Source organism: Chaetodon auriga, chromosome 22 (genome assembly GCF_051107435.1).
Source record: "Chaetodon auriga isolate fChaAug3 chromosome 22, fChaAug3.hap1, whole genome shotgun sequence".
Taxonomy (NCBI): Eukaryota; Metazoa; Chordata; class Actinopteri; order Chaetodontiformes; family Chaetodontidae; genus Chaetodon; species Chaetodon auriga.
This window is the reverse complement of record NC_135095.1, coordinates 17,726,452-17,746,739: the sequence shown is the minus strand read 5'-3', so window position 1 is coordinate 17,746,739 and position 20,288 is coordinate 17,726,452. Positions and strand designations below refer to the sequence as shown.

At 45.3% G+C, this 20,288-nt stretch overlaps 1 protein-coding gene across 4 annotated transcripts; it reads left to right on the top strand.

Annotated features, from left to right (window-relative positions):
• Nucleotides 1-129: 129 nt before the first annotated feature.
• Nucleotides 130-20,191, top strand: tbc1d30 (TBC1 domain family, member 30). 4 transcript variants are annotated; one of them, XM_076722163.1, is made up of 15 exons: nt 130-717; nt 3,290-3,454; nt 8,304-8,365; nt 8,686-8,751; nt 9,363-9,488; nt 10,047-10,232; nt 10,337-10,406; nt 10,709-10,807; nt 10,921-11,089; nt 11,326-11,431; nt 11,515-11,621; nt 11,848-11,987; nt 12,987-13,220; nt 14,055-14,141; nt 16,076-20,191. In XM_076722163.1, the coding sequence occupies exons 1-15, from the start codon at nt 207-209 to the stop codon at nt 17,290-17,292; spliced, it is 3,345 nt and encodes a 1,114-aa protein (XP_076578278.1). In that variant the 5' UTR covers nt 130-206; the 3' UTR covers nt 17,293-20,191. The 4 variants fall into 4 exon arrangements, with proteins under 4 accessions (XP_076578278.1, XP_076578279.1, XP_076578282.1 ...); XM_076722164.1 differs by lacking the exon at nt 14,055-14,141; XM_076722165.1 differs by lacking the exons at nt 130-717; nt 3,290-3,454 and adding an exon at nt 5,218-5,749.
• The last annotated feature ends 97 nt before the right edge of the window (nt 20,192-20,288 follow it).

Here is a 20,288-nt window from a genome sequence, read left to right as displayed (position 1 = left end):
TCAGGAAGGAGACGAGAAGCCGTCAGACAGGTGTCTACCTTTCTGAGGAGAGGAATGGAATGCTCCAGGAACTCTATCCTCCTCGAGACGCTCCAAAAAACTTTATAATTTCGGCTGTATTTTCTGGAAAGATGGCGTCTCACAGGTAGAAAAACGTTGACTGGAAAGTAGATGAATTTTATCTAGTTTGGCGCTAATAACAAAAAATGGCGTCGGAGGTGAAATTTAACGGGACTGAACTTTTGGAAGTTGACATATGCGACCGCGGCGTGTGTTCCGAGGACGAGAGCGGCGTTTTCGTCAACTGTACCGCCTCCCCGCAGGAGGACTTCTCCGGCTTCCAGCAATGGACGAGCCCCGCCGAGCCGCCTAATGACACATCATCACCGTCGGGACGGCAGGTCCACAGCGAGCACGGAGCTCCGCCTGGCACCGGCACTGCCACCCAAAGGGCCAACGCGGCCTCAGATAGTGACCCCGAGTCCCGGGAAGATGGACTCAAAGCTCCGAGGAGCTCCATCGTGGACTGTCTGTTGGTGGAGCTTTATGAGACGTACAGCGGAGGCAGCAGGAGGAACGCTGACAGCTGGGACAGCTCCACGGAGGCGTCCGGCTCTGATGCTTTCCTGGGCCGCAGCAACTCCGGGTCCAGCTTCCTGCAGGAGCTCCAGGAGAAGCACACCAGGAGGCACCAGATGAACTACCTGGCCCAGAAAGGTGAGGGGTGTGTGGGTGGAGTTTGGTTCCGGGATGTGAAATCCGAGAAATGTCTGTTTTCTCATCCAGAATATATAAAAATGACAGAATAGGACAGACTACAGATTGTTTATATTACAGCCATACATGTGTGTGCAGACATTGGTGCATCTTGTATTATAAAATCCCCCTGAACAGCCGTGTACTGTGTTTTTGTGCTGTTAGTTCCTTATGTTGATTTGGTACAAAGGATCCTCTGTTCATACCTGTACCTGAAGTGATCTGTGGCCTCCGTTGTAGTTATCGAGGAAGTCTTCACCTCAGCTGTCACAGATCCGCCTGCTGTAGAAACTGTTCTGTTACCTTATTTTTTCCATTCGAGTTGAACTCGTTTGTGTTCGCTTCCTTCAGTGATTGCAGCAGCGCTGAGATTAGAAACTGGCTGCCACTTATTGGTTGTGTTGCTGCTGCTGCTGCAGGTGATGCACCTCAGGTGGCACCTCCACTGCTTGGATGACACCCGCTGTCATCACTCACACAATCAGCTGCATGAAAGATATTCAGAAAATACATGTCAGTCCCTCAGGCAGCACAGATGTCTAAGATACCTCAAAACATTCACCACAGTGCGTTTTCCTGTCTGTGTGTACTCTGCAAAAGAGATGCATCTTGGGTAAATAAGCCCCCCTGTGGGCAGAGGAGTCGTACGTATTAAACACACTGAGACTAGACCTTTGGTTGAAATGAAGGGATATAAAAACCCCTCATAATCAGCATTAGAAGCAGGATTTTCAAGGATATTATTGATTATCAGACATTGGAACAAATGTTGATCTTACAAATGTGAACTCAGGGATGCACTGATCCAACGTTTTATCTCCCAGTACAGACTCAACCTTATTGACTCATACTGAATAAAATCTGTACAACAGCCACCTCGCTGCATGGACCTCACTGAGATAAATAAGACAATATCATGCAGCATCTGATCTGCTTAATAAGGTCGGTTCAGGGGTCCATGCATCTCCAGAAAATATAATTGATTAGTTGTGAGTAGCCTTGCGGTAGCCATGACTGCAGGTATTAAATTATCCGTCCATTTAATTACAGTTTGTGTATATGCAACTAGAATTTAATCACATCAGACTCAAATTCGCCATAATTAATCTGATTAATTCAAGCAGATGAGCCTGTTGGGGATAGTTTGCCTTTTTTACGTCATGTTTATGGAGATATGCAGCAGTGCGAGGGTTCGCTGTGATCAGATATCAGGAGAAGCTGAACTGGCTGGAGAACCTGCACATGGGTGAGTTCCATGTGACTGACAGGTGGCCTCACGGTATGCAGGTCTTACACTCACACACAGGCTGACAAGCGTGTTCACAGCTCATTTACTGCTCCTCGGTGTGTGCCGCCGCGTTGCCTCGGCGTCTTGAAAGGCATGTCACGCCGCCATTGTTTCCTCTGTTCCAGTAGAGTCCTACAGTAAACACGGCCGAGCCCGTGAGTTCAGCGTTTGCCCTCCGACTTGTGAGGCTCGGTCAGGTTGAACAATGCAGAGGGCTGGCACTCAGGAAGAGGAAACGATGAAGATAAAGCCTCAGCAAACGGCTGAAACGTGAAAACTTCTAATGTGTTTAGTCAGGGGTTAACGGCCTGCTGGACGGAGGAATATGACGACCGGACATCAGTGTGATATCATCAATAATGAAGCTTGTGTTTGACAGCAGCTTCACTTTGCTTTAGTGTCCTTGAGGGAGACGCTGCCACCTGCTGGGTGCTGTCTGCAGGTGACCATGACGTTTGGAAGAGCCTTAATATTAAAGATTAACTTCCAAGAAAGGTGGAAATTTTATATGGAAAGACAACTATGACTGGTTCTGATGAATTGACACATGCTGATCAAAGTAATTGCTTGTTTTTGTCTGTTTAACAGTGATCTTAAGGTGTAAAAGAATATAAAATATAGAAAAATGAGAAAAGTCCCGTGCACTGGCGTGATTACTGCTGGAGTATTTATTGATCTACAGCATTTTGGTTTCAAATCATTCGTATTCAGAGATATAAGAGCTGAAGAAAAGCATTCGAATGTCACTGATTACATTGTTGTCCTTTGATTTCTGTGAGAGAACAGAACTGGGTCAAAGGATGGATTTATAATATCTGATTTTGGTTTGTCCACACTTCCTCATTTGTAGCAGATGGCAGTTTTTTATTTTTATTTAAGTTTGAGTCGCTGGTTCTTTTGTTGAGCTGTCCCAGAAAAATCAGGTCAAAATATCAGCATGATTTGTTCCTGAGCTGCAGATCTGAAAATCAGATTGTCTTCAGCCCGAAACGTTTTGTCTCCATTAACGGGTCGAGTGTGTGTGTGTGTGTGTGTGTGTGTGTGTGTGTGTGTGTGTGTGTGTGTGTGTGTGTGTGTGTGTGTGTGTATTTATGTGGATCAGTGTTCTGGTTTTCATTTCTTCTTTGCCTGCAGCAGGAAAACAGACAGATGACTGTGATGCTCTGATCGGTGGAGTGCAGACGTCACATGTGATTTCATGGTAAAAATGTACGTCGGTGTCAATGCTCCTGTGTGTGTGTTCAGCCCCGGAGGAGCTGCGTTCAATCATCCAGGAGGTGAAATACCGGACGGGCCTGCAGTCGGCCAAGCTGATCCGCCAGCTGAGGAGACGGGACCGGCTGTGCCACAAACTGCAGAAGAACTACGACATCATCACGGCTTGCCTCCAGGCGGTCTCACAAAAACGACGTAAGAATCCGAAGCTCTGCTTTTGCTTTAATGCTGAAAAAGTCCTGAAGCACAACCCCGATTCCAGAAGGTCCCGCCCCTCCCTGTCATATCACACATAGCATGAAAATAGCTCTGAAATTTACATAATAGACTGTGACATAGACTCGACTGCGGGGAAACATGTTCATTTTCATATCCCAGAGTCCCTGCCCATCCACTCCGACCCGGCCTGTGAAATGCCTCCAGTTCAGCCGATGACATGTTAAATAAGAGACGTTTGGAAACATCGTACAAAGGTAGTTTTTCAGAGAAGAGATGACGGATCCATCCTCATTCTGTACGTGTGATTAATATCCTGACTACACTTAGGATCAGCAAAGTGTCACATTGTGTTTTAGTTATGTTTCAGCTTCTTTGGAATCGGGGTTGTGTTTCTCTATAGAGTCAGCTTATATTTTCATGATGAAACACAAACGATTAGAGCAGCCGTCCACCTGAAACACCCACAGACGAGATGGTTCATCACGATGCCTCTGCAACATTATCAGCAAGGCCTTTTTTTATTATCATCATCCAGAGTGTTTGCAGATATTGATTCAGAGTGTCATTAAGGCTGGAAGCCGTTTCCTCTCAGGAAGCACTTACCGTACCTGTAAGACGGCCTCATCCTGCTTCACCCGTTCACATCGCAAACATCGTTTCTTTCATTGCTCTCTGAAGAACATGATTATGCAGAATCAGTGTTTCCTGAACTTTGGGGTTAGTGTAGTTTTCTGACTTCTCTCTGGGGGATAGCTTGTAGGTAAAGTATGTACTCGTACTGTGTTTTTGAGGTAACATTTCTTGTTTGAATCCCTTTTGATGAAATGTGAGTTAACACTTTTGATAGTAAGCTGATGAACATTTTGGCAAACTCATCACATTCACTGTGTGTCTGTTGGCACATTGTGGAATCTAATATTTCCTGATAATAGAGTCCATTGGTCCTTAAGGTCTGATTGATTTGATATTTACACACATTCTATCTCTGACTCTGCAGTCAGCCAAATATCAGACTTTCCTTAAAGACACACAGGGTTCAAGCTTCCACGTCTTTGCTTACCTTCAGCTAAATGACCAATAACACGCTGCTAAACTGTGGACACGTCTGGGGGTGTTTGATTTCTCATCCTGCTCCTCCCTGATGCCTGGTTGAAGCAGAGACGGTGAGTTTATTGCGTTTGGGGAGATTTTTCTGTAGCGGCAGCGCTAATCATTTAGCTGCTCTCCACTGGAAAAGCACCTCAGAGGGCGCTTCATCATGTTAATGCACCACAGGGGCGTCATAGAGGACGGTGTTTTTTCAGACATGGGACACCAGGGAGGTGACCCCCCCCCCCCCCCCCCATCTCCATCTCAACACCACAGTCAGTCTGTGTACTTTCTTAAGAAAACAGTACTGTACTGTAGTTTTATAGTTCTGTATTTTTAAATGCAGGTTGGTGCAGAAATAAAATCTGTTCTTGGATCTTGTTTATTCACATTTATCTCATCTGCTCCTCTCTGAACTCTTCATTTATTGTATTTTCAGTAGCTTCTCCTCATGTCTGATGTTTCATGCAGCAGATGTTTTGCACATCAGTGGCTTAAAGACAAAAATCCACTCCTGCTTCTCTCTTTCTCATTTCCTGGTCTCTCCTCCACCATTACCTCATCCTCCTCTCCTCCCCGCGTGTCTCTCCATCCTACCGCATCCCTCCGTCCTTGCACCTCCTCCTGGTGACGCCAAACCGGAGGAGGATGAGGAGGTGTGCAGCATCAGCAAGCGGCAGAAACCTTTATTTCATCCCCCAACGCGATCGGTTATTTTGGACGTTTTCTGTATTTTACGTGGATATTTGAGTCGCTTGAACGCAGCAGTGCAGCTGAAGGATGAACTGAAGGTTTTTTCGTGTCTTTCGGCGTAAGTGTGGAAACAAGCTGTGACCGGAAGAGATTTGAAACACGGTAATCAACGTAATCGATTAATTTTTAACGTCCTGGCGGAGAGCGTTTAGAGAGCAGCTGCGTCTCTGGCTGTCGGGATGAATTCTCCGCCGCCATTGAAGACTTGAAGGAGGATTATCGAAGCGGGACAAAGCGATGAGGTGATTGAACCGGTCTGATTCCCGATGAGGCAGGAGCGGCTCCCCGCCGCCGGCAGGAGGCCGAGGGCGGGCGTGAAGCAGCGGCAGCAGGGATCGGGAGGGGTCGGTAACATCATCAGCAACGTCCTGAAGAAGCGGAACGGGATCTCCAGGAGCGCGCCCCGGCTGCTCTGCACCTTAGAGCCAGGTGACCCGCCGGCGCACGCGAGTCCGGATCGGACACTTGTTTATAGGTGTACGGTTAAAGGCATGATGTGGCTTTAAACTATACCTGGAAACAAAGCGGTGTGATGAATGAACGTCTGGATTCTTCTGGTCAAAGTGATGAATCACAGGTTGACATCCTGTGGCTGCAGCCTCTTTTACAGCATGTCTCTTTTTATGGTGCAGCTTTATGTGCCTAAAAATGGAAATTCGTTGTCATATTTAACCAATTTAGACTTAGAATTATAATTTTAGATGATCATAATCATGGCTGATGTATGTATCAGGCATATATTTAACGTCAGAGCCCAACACTGATAACGTTTTTAAGTAGCTGCTTTAGTTGGCTGTTGCAGTAATCAGCTGGTGAATTACTTTCTTTTGCTGTATTACACATAATTTCATGAATGCGTCTTTTTGGCTGTTACAAAGCAATGATTCAATTTTCCCAAAAGACTCTCAGGATGAGCTCATGTTTAACAGGGAGGGCTGAGCGTCTTTCAGAATCGAATCATGAGAGCGTGCAGGTCTGCTTTCATCCATCTATTAATGCATCACACTGACAGTAACAGGAGGTATCGCTCCTCACGTCTTCTCCTTAGCTGTGGATGGACACCCCTGATGCACATGCAGCAAGCAAAAACATCCAAATTTTCTCTGCAGTTCTGCTGATGTGCACATTTCAGCCAGCAGTTCAAAGAAATGGTCCCACAGCACAGTGGACGTGGCACTGAGAGACACCTGCTCAGAGCAGCTGTGGTTGGGGGGTGTTTGGTTTCTCTACAGTCAAATACCTGAAGTTTCCCTCAAGTTTTTTTTATTCATTCAGCCATTTTGTGGCTGAATGCTGATAAAACACTGAGAGCACAGCAACCGTCCGCCCGTCTCTCAGATGTTTATCTGCTCAGGCTGAGTCATTTGAACACTGTCTAAATGTCGGCACTTAAATACCTCAAACCGCCCCGACAGAGCTTCGTCTTGTTTATACCCGATGAATACTTTCTGTCCTTCTTCTCCTCCCTCATGTCTCCCTCTCCTCCCTTCTCCCTTTCTTTAACTCAACACTCCCTTTCTTAATACTTCCTTCCCTCAAAGTGTTGGAAAACAGCTAAAAACATGTATTTAAGTACTGCACTTAAGTACAGTTATGAGGTACTTGTACTAAACTTGAGTGTTTCCATTTTCTGCCTCTTCAACTCCACTATAGTCCAGAGTTAAATATTATACTTTTCATATTTACTTGATAACTTTACTTACTTTGCAAATTCAGATTAATTTGGATCAAATTATGAAGCCTTGTTGTAGATTAATATAAAACTTTATTGATCCCGGAGGGACTTCATAAGCCACCCAGCAGCAAAAACAAAAAGTCATTAAAATTAGCTTTTAAAAGCTGTAACATCAAAGTGGTGAATGCACCAATTATTATAATCCAATAATATAATAAACATGATTGAGGTGAGCTGCTCTGCATAATGAGTACTTTTACTTTTGGTGCTTTAAGTGTGGTTTTGCTGCTTTTGCCTAAGTACAAGTTCTGTGTACTTCTTCCTCCCTTCCTTCCCTGTTTCCTCCCTCCTTCCCTCCCCTCCTCCCCCCTCTCCCTGCACCCTCCAGCTGGCTTCATTTCACTTCATTTAAACCCTGCAGACATTCAATTATCACCTGTTATGATGGATTTGCAGCCTCTGGATCCCCCTGAAGTCTCCAGCCTCAGCTAGACGCAGGTTTTGTGTGAGTCGTGTCGCTGTAATCTGTGACAGGGAAGTAGGAGGGTTTTCCGTGTTAATCCTCCCAAAGCTCTGAGAGGAAACCGCACAATAAAGCGGCGTTCATCCAGAATGGCACAGGATAACACGACAGAGGCGGACCATGCAGGTTAACCCGTATTTTGTCTTATTTCGGGACTTTTATTGTCGTGAAAATGATATCAAGTGTAGTTGTGGTGCGATCGGCCGCCGCTCCGGAGACCGAGCGGCCCTCCGGGCTGCTGCGGACAGAGATGGCCGCAGTCGGCGCTTTTGGCCCGCAGCCATCCCGACCGCGTCAGGACCGTCCCTCTTAACTTCAGATCAAACTCTCATTTCCGGTTCTCCTCGGGGGGTTTAGCCCACAGAGCTAAATGTTCTCTAAAGATGTTTGTGTGCGCGTGCAAAGAGATTTTACGCGATTTTCCGGCGAAGCGGAGACTGAAAGGCGGATTCAGCACCACGTGGAAGCGGACAGCGACACTTCCGCGTCACAGCTGCGGACTCCTGCAGAAATCTGGGATTTTAACGTCGAAACCGCGGAAGTTAAAGTCACTCGTCATTACAATATGGAGTGAAAAAGGTCAAACATATGTCTCGTGGGAGCTTTGTGTGCAGGTGGAAAACACTTCCGGTGTTTGGGTCTTTATTTTCATCTTTGAATTCTTACCTGATGTCAGTTTGCCATGTGGGATCAGCTTCTGTAACCATCGTTTTGAGAGGGAACCAGTTATTTGTTGGGAGGGATTTAAGTTGAATCACTAAAGCGTGATGTCTGTGTGTTTGTAGGAGTCGACACAAGGCTGAAGTTTACCATCGAACCATCGCTCGGAAAGAATGGATTCCAGCAGGTACGAGCTTCAGTTCAAAGATCCAGCAGCCCCAACATGTCTGACACTGTTTTCTTTCTGCTTTTAGCTGCTGATCTAATGTTGTGTGTGTGTGCTAATGTGTTTTAGTGTGGGAGAGAATGTGCTAATGCTAACTTGTGAAGCGCTGAAGCTCTTTGTCTCTTAAGGGCTGTAAATAATACAGAACAATATACAATAGAGCAGCGTTAACACAGTGAGCATCACTGTTTGCTGGGTTACGCTCAGACGGCCTTGGCCTCAGTGGGAGTGTGCTGATTAATTAAAAGAGTAAATAACAGTTTGTGTTTTCGTCTCTACAGTGGTACGACGCCCTGAAGGCAGTGGCTCGGCTCCCGACTGGGATCCCAAAGGAATGGAGGAAGAGGGTATGTAGCTTAAAATAAGTAGAACATATGGCGTTGTTTGGATAAATATCTCTTTTCCAGTGTTGGAAATGTAGTGATTTGTTGCACTAATGCTGTAACGGTGATGTAGTCGCCTTGTAGTTGTTGCATGTTCAGTAAACATCTGCATTAAGTCTGAGCCGCAGCCTCCAGGTGTTCCTCCTGTTTGGACCAACAACATCTTCACATAAAGAGACATTTTGATAATAAGACCTTCTCTGCTTTGTTTGTGTGTTTTGAGCCCAGAAGGTATTTCCTAAAAGAACGTTCTGACCCAGTTGTGTTATGACGAGAAAAGTCTGTTTGCTTTATTAGTGTCAACCTGCGAGCAGAGTTTCACAGCTCTGAGAGAGACGGCACAGCGTAGAGGAACAGAGGCACTTTGTCTGCAATGCTCCATTTATCCCACATCATCACTTCATCTCTGGGGAAGAGAGAGCAGGAAATACACGTCATTACTTTCATCTTTTCAGACGAGATGAACAATGAAATCTCATCTCTTCCCTGAACTTGCGAAACAAATGGAATCACAGTGAATGAGAGGCCTCTCACACAAGTGGGACTCAGGGAGACTGTTGTCTGTCTGTGTGCAGGTTTGGCTAACGCTAGCAGACCAGTACCTCCACAGTATCTCTATTGACTGGGAGAAGACGCTTCGTTTTGCCTTTAACGAGCGCAGCAACCCAGACGACGACTCCCTCGGCATCCAAATCGTCAAGGTAATCACATCCTTCGTTAAGTAACAGAGAGGCCACAAAATGATAAAATCCTCCCACACACTCACGATGAATCTGATCAAAGTTAAAATAAAACCTTTTCACAGACGTAATCGGTCGTGATAGTCCTTTATGAAAACACCGTGCTTTTGATTTTAATTGCTTTTGCCTTGCTGCAGATTTAATTAACACTGGAAATCAGAAGAAACAGTCTGATTGACAATCTTATCAGCTTGAATAGCCATCGCTGATTACACTGAGGGTAAATAAGCACATCCTGCTGATAAAATCCAGCGTGTCCGTTGAACGTTGATGTGACCGTGAGGAGCAGAGTCTGTGGAGGATGTTTGCTTATGACTGTGTGTCAGAGAGCCGGATGACTGCATCATGGAAACATCAGGGTGACTCAGATTCAACATGGCCGTTTCCATTGGCGGGGCAAAGTCCAGTCATCCGCTTCAGTGTTTGTCTTCTTGCCACAGTGTGTCGGTCTTAATGCATGAGATGATGCATCATTTATCCAGTTAATGCACCTACATTAATCCATACTGTGATGTCCAGGACCTGCACAGGACGGGCTGCAGTTCTTACTGCGGCCAGGAGGGGGAGCAGGACAGGGTGGTGCTGAAGAGGGTGCTGCTTGCATACGCCCGCTGGAATAAAACTGTGGGCTACTGCCAAGGATTCAACGTCCTGGCTGCACTCATACTGGAAGTTACTGAAGGCAACGAGAGCGATGCCCTGAAGGTACTCGCAGAAACCACGGTGACATGCAAAGACTGCTGTGTGAGAGTGCTGTTTGTGCCTTTGAATATTGATTACACTGTCTGTTTCTGCTCGTCTGTATTCAGGTGATGATCTATCTGATAGACAAAGTGCTGCCTGAGAGTTATTTTGCCAACAACCTGCGAGCGCTGTCAGGTAAACACAGTGACACCAGCGAGGAATTCAAACACGTCGCGTTGGCTCTGGGAGAGCGTGGTCGGCTTTTACTGCTGTTTTCTGACATCTGACAGTTTTGAATTCAGGAGCTTAAAAGGCTAATGGATGTAAATGTTGTGGTTATCTCCAAAAGTTAGCAAAACAGACCATCAAACATGTAATTACACTCTGAAACTCTACAGCAGTGACTGATTTGGGACTAGACTGATGCCATGCGGTGGCTGCCATGTTGAACCTCTAACCAGCGCAGTGTGTTAAAGTGTAGTGTCTCCCTCTGTCAGTGGACATGGCGGTGTTCAGAGACCTGCTGCGTCTGAAGCTGCCCAGACTCTCCCAGCATCTCCACCACCTGCAGAAAGCTGCCAACAGAGAAGCTGGAGGTACAGATCTACCTGATGCTGCTCTAACTGTTAAATTATTATTAAGAGCAAATGCCGTGCAAGCGTGTGTGTAATAGCTCACCTGACATCAGCACCTGTCTGTTTCCTCTCAGGCAGCTACGAGCCTCCTCTGACCAACGTGTTCACTATGCAGTGGTTCCTCACCATGTTCGCCACCTGCCTGCCGGCGCCCACCGTGCTGAAGATCTGGGACTCGGTTTTCTTCGAGGGTTCAGAGGTGCTGTTCCGGGCTGCCCTCGCCATCTGGGAGAGGCTGGGAGAGTGAGTGAACCTCACAGAAAGAAACATTTCCTATTCAGTCTTCTTCTAGTCAGAGTTTAAAAGCCCCTGAAACTGAATTTGGACCATGAGAAACGCAGAGCTACAGCTGCTGCTAAAGCTAAAACAGCCCTGGAAACGCCTTCTCTGCATCCTGCTCTCTGCTTTCCTTCCTGTCTCATAAACACTGCTCCTCTCCTCCTCCTCCTCCTCCTCCTCCTCCTCCTCTCTCTGTGCAGGAGGATCGAGTACTGTCAAACAGCCGATGAGTTTTACAGCACGATGGGCTGCCTCACTCAGGAGATGCTGGAGCACAACCTCATCGATCCTGCTGAGCTCATGCAGGTGCGGCATAAACAAAACCCTTCACACCTGAAGCTCTCGGTATTACATGTGATGCTAATCTGATTTTTGTCTCTGTCTGTCAGGAGGTTTACTCCATAGCGGTGTTCCCTTTCCCTCAACTGGCTGAGCTGAGAGAGAAATACACCTACAACATCACTCCGTTCCCTACCTCAGTCAAATCCAATGGAAGGTTTGTGCTTCTTTTGATGCTTTGGTGAGGAGATCCAGGTTGTCATTGCAGCCTTGCATAAGTTACTGTGCACATTCATCCTCTTCAGACCATTTGGAGGCAGAAAACTGAAAAATCAAGGGAAAACAGGACTTTATGACATTCAGGGAGTAAAATCTGCCCCCGAAATGCTTATTTATATAGTGCCAGTGGTGATGATGATGATGATGTCATTATGTTGTTCTAGTGGTGGTCTGGGCAGCTGGGAGAGCGATGACGATGCCGACATGGATGATGAAGACTCTGTGGTGACGGCGCTCGGTTGCCTGGGCCCCCTGGGTGGCCTGCTGGCCCCTGAGCTGCAGAGATACCAGAAACATCTGAAAGGTCAGTGCAGCCGCATGAATTACTGCACAGGATTTTTAATGGCAGCCAGCGAGGCAGCAGCCAAATACTGCTGCCCCAAATCCTCGTGTTCTGCCCCCGATTTGACTCCAATTACAAACCGTCTCTGATCTGTTTCCTCCAGACAAATCCCCACTTCCTCCTCCTTCAACGGCTCGACCAGAGATGAAAAAAAAAAGGCAAGCAGCCTGAGAGATTTAGTTAAAAACATTGGTTAAGATCTGAGGCCGTGGTCTCCAGACGTCAGAGAAACGAGTGCTTCGTTTAACCTCACAGTCGATCTCAGTGCAGCTGATGTGACCTGGTTCAAAGGGGAACGTGGCTCATACTTTAGGGAAATTTTAGCAAAGGAACGTCAATAAATCATCCTGAGACAACAGTATAATTACAGTAAACAAGCTGCTGCAGAGCATTTTGTGCTGCTGGGTTGGATTTGGTCTCTGCGACACAAAAGGAGGAAGAGCTGCTGAAGCTTCCAACACTCTGACCTTTTTCACTACGGAGAAAACAAACTGAAGTAAATGTCAAACATGTGTCGACAAAATGAACTTTTCCCTCGTCTTCAAAGGCTGCTTCAGATCCTAAAAACAGGAAGGACTCCTTCACTTCGCTGGGATGGTTTCATCCAGATCCAAAGTCTTTGAAAACTGTAACGTAAGACTGAATGTGGTCTGCAAGAAGCATTTCTGTTGTCATCCTCCTCAGATGGCATCAAGAGGCTTTTTTATGTGGCGCTTAGCTTTGTGTCTTCAGCGGTCAGCCGATCTTGATTAAAAGGGATAAAAGCAAAACTGGGTGAGCGTATAAGTAAGAAAAGGAGCTTAAAAAGACCAAAAAGGCACACTGAGTTTTGTCTGATTTCTGTATTTTGCTGGAATGTTTACGAACCAAAGCCCTTGACTCGAATCTTTGAACCTTTCCTCTGTCAGTTGCAGTCATGAAAAAGTAGAAAAAGAGTCTGTTTGTTCTCTCGACCTCCAGAGCAGCGAGCCGAGCAGGGGAACATCGCAGAGCTGAGCCCAGGAGCGGTGGGAGCTGGAGGAGCTGGAGGAGGTGGAGGCGGAGGAGGAGGGGGCGCCAGGGCGGAGCATCAAGCAGCAATCAACAGCATGATGATGGAGAGGATGAGCACCGACATCTACGCCCTGAAGAAGCAATACACACGCATCAAACGGCGGCAGCAGCAACAGGCTATGCAACTGTACATACGCACAGGTGAGGGCGCAGAGCTGTAGAGTCATAGCATCACTTTATCGTTTCTATTCTACCTGTCTCTGCCTTTTCTCTTCATTGTTTTCACATTAACGTCAGCGGGAAATAACTTCAGAGTGGTTAGAAAACTGTGGCTTCAGGAGAGTGTTTCCTGAGGTGGTGCAGCCTCTGGATGGTCAGGGCGCAGAATGACGTTCACCTCCATCAGAATGAGGCGTCGTTACATTCACTGGATTCTGTTCTACACATTTAATGCACAGGCACATGAGATTCACTTTCCATAAACACGTACAACCTTTGATCACACTTAAAGTACACATGTTCACCATGAATTAGCTGCTTATTCGCATATATGTTAGTAGCATATTGGCAGTTTATTAGTCTTTATAAAGTGCTTATTAATGATTTATTCTGGTTATTTAGATTCTAATTCATTTACACCACTTTCTTACTTCCTACCAATAAGCAGTAATTAGGAGGTTACTGAGGGAAAACTCTTAATTAATGGACTAGAAGTTAAGCAGCAGACTAAGGCTTTAATAAGTGCTTTATAATGCTTATATCAGACCAAATATTCAGTTTAATTTCGAGATATTGTCCCTCATGAAGCCGTGTTTAAACCCCAGTAATATGATTTTAAAACACAAACACACATCGAGCATTCAGTGCAGGCAGAGTTTGAAGCACTGAGGGTTTGAAGGTTACAGACACTGAGGTGACTTCCTTAAACTTCCTTCACACTCGCTGGGAGTGTAAACCAGATGAGGCTCCTCCGTCTGTAAATGAAACTGTGAACGTGCACTGGCAAACACTTTGGCGATGATGTGTGACTCGTAGGACCTGGACCTGAAGTGGCCACAAGTCCCGGGATTCCTCAGGAGCATCTCAGCAATCACAGCGACAGTACCGACCAGCACGCCGACGGTACCGAACGCTCGTCTGAAACTGGGGGTTCTGAGGCTGATTTGAGGGTCTTTAATGATTCACTCATGTTTGAATTACGATAACTGAATGAGTCAAGGAGGACGATGGAGTTGAAATCTGTCTCTAATCATATAATCTGACATGGGCTCCCAAAGCAGATTTCCAATGACATCTTTTCATTTTTAGTATAAATGAAGGAAATAACCAGTTTTTCAACCAGACACAGTTAATATAAATTCACGGCAAACATTTTGCAGCTTAAGAATTCACAGTCGAGCTTCAAACAGGTGTATTTTATGTGCTAGAGACAAACAAACTGTGTTCGGCTTATTCCAACCTTTTCATTGAACACTGGAAATCTGGCGAGGGAGCTGCCGCCTCAAATATTGAATCCTCTCTGCGCTGGATGACTGTAAACACTCTGAATACATATGCTCTGAAAATGCTGGAGGGTGCAAACGTGCTTGTTTCATTTCGTTAAACTGCACTCGTGGCTGCAGCGTTGAGTAACACAACAGTTTTAAGTGTTTTTGATTCTCTGGCTCGCTTTGACAGCCGTCGAATGAGCCGAGCGCTGCAGCCTCTGACGCCATTTTCAGAGCATTTTTGAAACACTCTGCTTCGGTGTTTTAAACAGGTTTGGCGTCGGAAATGCTGACAGCTTGTGAGGTTTTGTTGCAGGTGTTAACACGCACAAGTAAAGTCAACCGACCAGCTGTATTCTTCCTATTTATTTCTGGAGACCTGTCACTCAGATGACGGCTGGAAATCAACGTTTTCACAACATCACCGTCAGTTAAAATGCCAGAAAATCACAGTAGAAGTAGTTTTTTTTTATCACTTTCCAATCATAATAATGAGAAAACACTGTGTGCTTTTAGTGCACCAGTAATTCTGGAAACATACAGTTTAATTGAACAAAACTCTGAGCGTGTCTTCAGCAGTGACAGATGTCTCCAGGTCTGCTTGATTTGATGAGTCATGTTTTTTTTGGGTGAATGCTGGAGGTTTTTTTCTGATTTCACTAACCTCTGTTTGCAACCTCTCGTTCCTTCTGTTTGTCGCTCCTCCCGTCTAACGTGTGAAGCTTGTGTAACGGCATTACAGCGAGATCTGATGTTTTTCCCTTCCAGATTCAAACATCTGTGCACACACTCAAACACACTCACCCGTGTTTGAACGCTAATCATCGCTCACATAAACACACTGCAGCTCAGTAATCAGCTTTTATAAAGACGTGTTTACGTTAATGTGGTTTGACGACATTTGGAAAAGGCTAAAATACTGTACATCACTGCACACGTTATGTAACAGGAGAGAAATTCTCATGTACTCGACCAGTCGTCTAAACACTGCATGTGTCGGCCTGATGGATGAAAACCAGAACACATCGGATGCCCTCTGCTGTCAGATGGAGGTTTGAAGCTTTTCACAGCAGCTGCTCAGAACAGCTGACTGTACTCACTCAAACAGAAATGGATCATTTCTGTGGTGCCTGCACTGCTGATACACTTAATGAATCTGTCAGTCAAAAGAAAAGCAATCTGAGTTTTGTAGCACGGAGTCGTTTTTCAATGTTTGCTGATTACAGCTTCTGAAATGTGATTCGTTCTTTTCAGTTTCACATCATTATAAATTAGTTTTTTAATGAGACAAATTACATTATTGTGCTGACTCAGGACAGACATAAATATGTTTGACATTCATGGATTAATTCATAAAAAAGAATTTAAAGGTAATTGATAAAGATAAATAGTTCATAGCTGCAGACCTTGTTGAGTTTTCATGATGAATCATCCTTTAAAGATAAATGTGATTTAGATGATGCACAGCTGCAGTACTGCTGGGCAGTTGTTGGCACCTGATTACTACAGTAACAGTAAAGTATTAGAAGTTTTAAGCAATTTGGTGTTTACCTCTCACCCTCCCTCCAGACAAGTGCCCCACCACCCGTGTCCTGGCCTCCCAACTCAACTCTTCCAGCTCAGTAATCAACCACCTCCTTCTGGGCCGGAGGCCACGCGGAGGAGGCTCCAGACTCACATCCACGAGCACATCCACGCTACCAGGGTCCCGACCCACCTCTCTGTCCCAGAGTCTGGGCTCCCCGGCCAGGCAGCGCTGTGGCTCGCTGCCCTCCAACAGTACTGGCTCTCCAGGGAGCTCCGGAGGAGGCGCGGGGTCGCCCTGGCGTGCTCACGTCCGGGTACATCGAAGGAACATCGCCAGGGCTCGAGCACAGCTGGGCTTTGGAGATTCAGAGGAAAGGAAGGATGAGGATGAGGAGGAGGAGGAGGAGGAGGAGGAGGAGGAAGAATCAGTGAGATTGGAGGTTGAAGAGGAGAGGAAGATTGAGAAAAATGATGAGGAGGAGCAGAAAGAAGGCAGTGACTCCTCTGTGTCCCCATCTCTTGACCCCTCTGGTACAGAGTCAGTGTGTGCAGAACTTCCACAGGACGCTGATGGGACAAAAGAAGCAGAAGTTGCAGAGGTGGTGGTGCAGCTGGACTCCCTGGATCTAGATCTGACCTCTACCAGTAACGCAAACCCTGACACACAACACACACCACCAGAGACTAAACCTGTACCAGTCCCTCTCCTCCCTCCTCCGCCATCCTCAAACAGACACAAAGAGTCTGACTCCTCAGGTTCAGAAAGAAACACCGCCTCTGACAGACACTTTCCCTCCATCGCTTTACCTCCACCTCACCACCCCTTCAACCCTTCTTCCTCACCTTCCACCTCAAGTCCATCCCCCTCTACACCTCCCTCCACTCCGACACCAAGCTCCTCATCTTGCCTCCCGTCGTCCCCTTCAGCTAACGGCCTCTCCTCTCTCGCTCCTCCCCCATCCTCCACCTTTTACAAAACTTCCTCCCCCTCCACTCCTTCACTTTCCTCCATCTCCTCATCGTCTAGATCTCACATGTCCTCCTCCCCGTCAACCCCGGCGTTCCCATCCACCAGCGCCATCACTCCGAAGCAGCAGGTCTTTTCTCCGTTCCCGAGCGTGAAGCAGCCCAGGAAATCAGCGGCGGCCAGAAATCTCGGTCTCTACGGTCCAACGTCCAGAACACCCACAGTTCACTTCCCTCAACTCAGCCGCAACCTCAACCGCAGTAGTGGTGCCGGCACCACCGGGAGGCGATGAAAGCCTCTGCACTCCTGAACTGATGCTACAAACACACAGTCGTTACATGAAGAATCATTCTACAGCTACACCGTGTTGCCTCCTGCATATCAAGAAAACAACCTATCATATCTGGAGTGGATTGAAAGTTCTGGAAGTGAAGATTGTGGCTCAGGTGATAAAGGCGTCATCCTGAAATTCACAAGCCATCACAGAAAAACATTCAAGAGCGAGCTGATTATGAAGTGTGAAGGAAATTTTTTCATGTTTTTGTTTAGTGTTTGATCCACATTTGTACTGCACAGCTAAGGTAAAGCTAGCACAGGACTGTAGAACTATCACAGTGTCGAGCCCTTTACAGTGGCCTATGCAGGTCCTTCTTGACCATAATGGATACAGGATATAAAAACAAAACAAAAAAAAAGAAATGTGTTTTTAGGACTCTAAAAAGTTGCATTGTGTTTGTCCTGGACATCTCTTCAATAACAGTTGTGGACCTTGAGAAAAGGATTCTCCCTGGACTGAATCATGAGGAGACCTGGACATATGCTTCCTTCTGGACTCACATGGACCAGATGTGACCTCATGATGAACCACCTTTTTTCCTACGAGATTACACAACAGCCATCCCATTGTTTCTATGCTAATTCTGAAAAAATAACCCAAGAAGAGAATCACTGTAAATGAGGAATCATAAAAACTTAGTGTGTGTGCCTCCCAAAAAACTTCCCAATGTTAAAACGTTTGATGTCCTGAAGCACTTACATTTTTTGTTTTGTCTGATGGTGAAATCATTCTGTATGTACACTCCCTGTCTGTAACTCGACTGTTGAACACAAGGAATGTAATATCTAAATCAATAATGGAGTAAGTGTGAATGGGAATGCTAGTTTTGTTTTGACCATTGGGGTGTGAGTACTGTGGAATTTACTATATTAAATCACACTGGTTGCTGTGTTCACATAAAATAAACCTGCACAGCACTGAAAATAAGACCTCAACACTGAGTTCCAGTATATCCAGTATCGTCCATCCACACCACAGCTTTCTTACTTGGAAACTTGCCACAAAGCTGAAGCTTCTCACTGGACTTTACATGTAGTCCAGTCAGGTAAATACAAGGAAAAGTCCCCGTGGTCAGTCATGTCATGTCCTGGACAAACAACAACCTCTCAGTGGGGAAAAAAAAAAAAAAAACCTGCAGCAGAAGCACAACATACTGCTTCATTGTTTTTACATTTGAGACTTTTACATAGATGAATCCACTTTGGCCATAAGTTTTTCTACAAGTACAAGCCAAACATTTATTGCTGTTTTTACCATTTCCAGATTGCACAGACACTACAAAGATGGGGTGACAATTAATTTATGTATCAACTAATGATGGTAGCTGGAAGTGACTGTTGCATGACCTATTACTACAAATGTAAAAAAAAAAAAAAAAGAAAAACAGTATTTTTTTTTATTTGTAATATTGTTTTTTGTTAGTGGGTTAGAGAGTCTATAATAATTTTGTCTATCGTTTTAAAATTTCATTCATAATAAACTCAGATTTTTCGTTCAGCGGGAAGGGAGAGAAGTGCGCACCGAGGCTATGTCACTTCCGGTTGCCATATTTGTTTAGATTAATAAAACCGTTGAATCAAACAACTTGTGATAACGAGTGTAAAAACTGTTCAACGGATGGAATATTTTTTCCCTCCAGCTGACGGGATGAGACTTTAAGGAAGCTGAAAATGTCTTCAAAACGGTGGTGAGTGTTTGTGGTCGACCTGGCGGGGATTTCAAACTTAGACTTGTATTAATTCTCTGAGAAGCCGTTAGCTAACGGTTAGCATTACGTGTTTGCAAACGTGTCAGATGTAAAAACGCTCAGTAACGTTACGTAGGAGTTACTAACTGGGGCTGAATCATGCTTTAATTTCTTGATATGTACTGTAAAAAAGACCTTTATCATGACATCAGGTGAAATGTGGTCCGTGAGAAACCACAGAGCAGTTTGCCTTGATCTGGATTAAGCTAGCTGACTTAGCTAGCTAGCCCAAAGCGGGCCTACAAAGTTGACTTCAGAGCTCATATTGTCATTTTTAGACCAATGCAGTTGGCAGAATGTGGATGGAAACAAGGCGTGCTAAATATTTACTCAGATAAGTCTTGTATTACTTCACACAGTTTTCACAATATGGGGAATTCTGCTGCTATTGTTTTGCTAATAGTGCTAATGTATGTGAAAGTGTTAGCATGGAGGAGCAGATCCAGTCATCCTGTAGGGACACATGGATGGTTTAGTCTTCTAATCTTTAACTCTGCACCTGTCAGCCACCACAAGTGTATTATCCCCATTTACATGCCCTCAAGTACTGTATCTGCAGCTGTGTACATTATTTATTTAATCTCTTTTACGATCTCTTAAAAATGTTTGTTGCCACCGTTTTGTCGTCAGTAGCCAAATATATGCTCAAGGAAGTCATTCTGCGCTTCATTCTCATGTTGTATTGGAAAAATGGAGGTTTACTGAAAAAGCTTTGGCTGCTTTGTTTTGGTTTCCACTGTCATAGTTCAGTACTGTACAGTACCAACAACTGCTGCTTGTTTCAGCTTTGTGGGAAAACTTTATTTTTGCTGTTTCATGACAACACATCATCTTATTCCTTAATCCTGTTACCCACTAATCCACAAGAATGCTGTAATTTAATGACTCCAACATGGTTGTCTGCTGAATTTAGTTTCTGAATAGCAGTTGTGTCTCGTGTGTATGTGTAGGTCTTTGACTGACTGTACATTGTGTGAGTGAATACATGTTGAAGGGAAACGATACCACATACTTCACACCAAAGTATCCTTGATTACTGGGAAGAGGTTCGATGTCAACTGAGGGCACTACTGCACCCCAATAAAGAAATACTTGGAAGAAGGAGAAGTGGCTGAGTTGCCCGCTTTTCTCTTTAAATGCCATGTGTAGTTTTATGAAGCTCATGAGGTGTTATTGTAACTGACAGACTCTACAAGCCTTGTTT

Coding starts and splice junctions, on each gene's coding strand:
- tbc1d30 (XM_076722163.1), top strand. CDS start 207: ATGGCGTCGGAGGTGAAATTTAACGGGACTGAACTTTTGGAAGTTGAC. Junction 9,489..10,046: donor TCGGCATCCAAATCGTCAAG/GTAATCACATCC, acceptor TGTGATGTCCAG/GACCTGCACAGGACGGGCTG. Junction 11,432..11,514: donor ATCCTGCTGAGCTCATGCAG/GTGCGGCATAAA, acceptor TCTGTCTGTCAG/GAGGTTTACTCCATAGCGGT.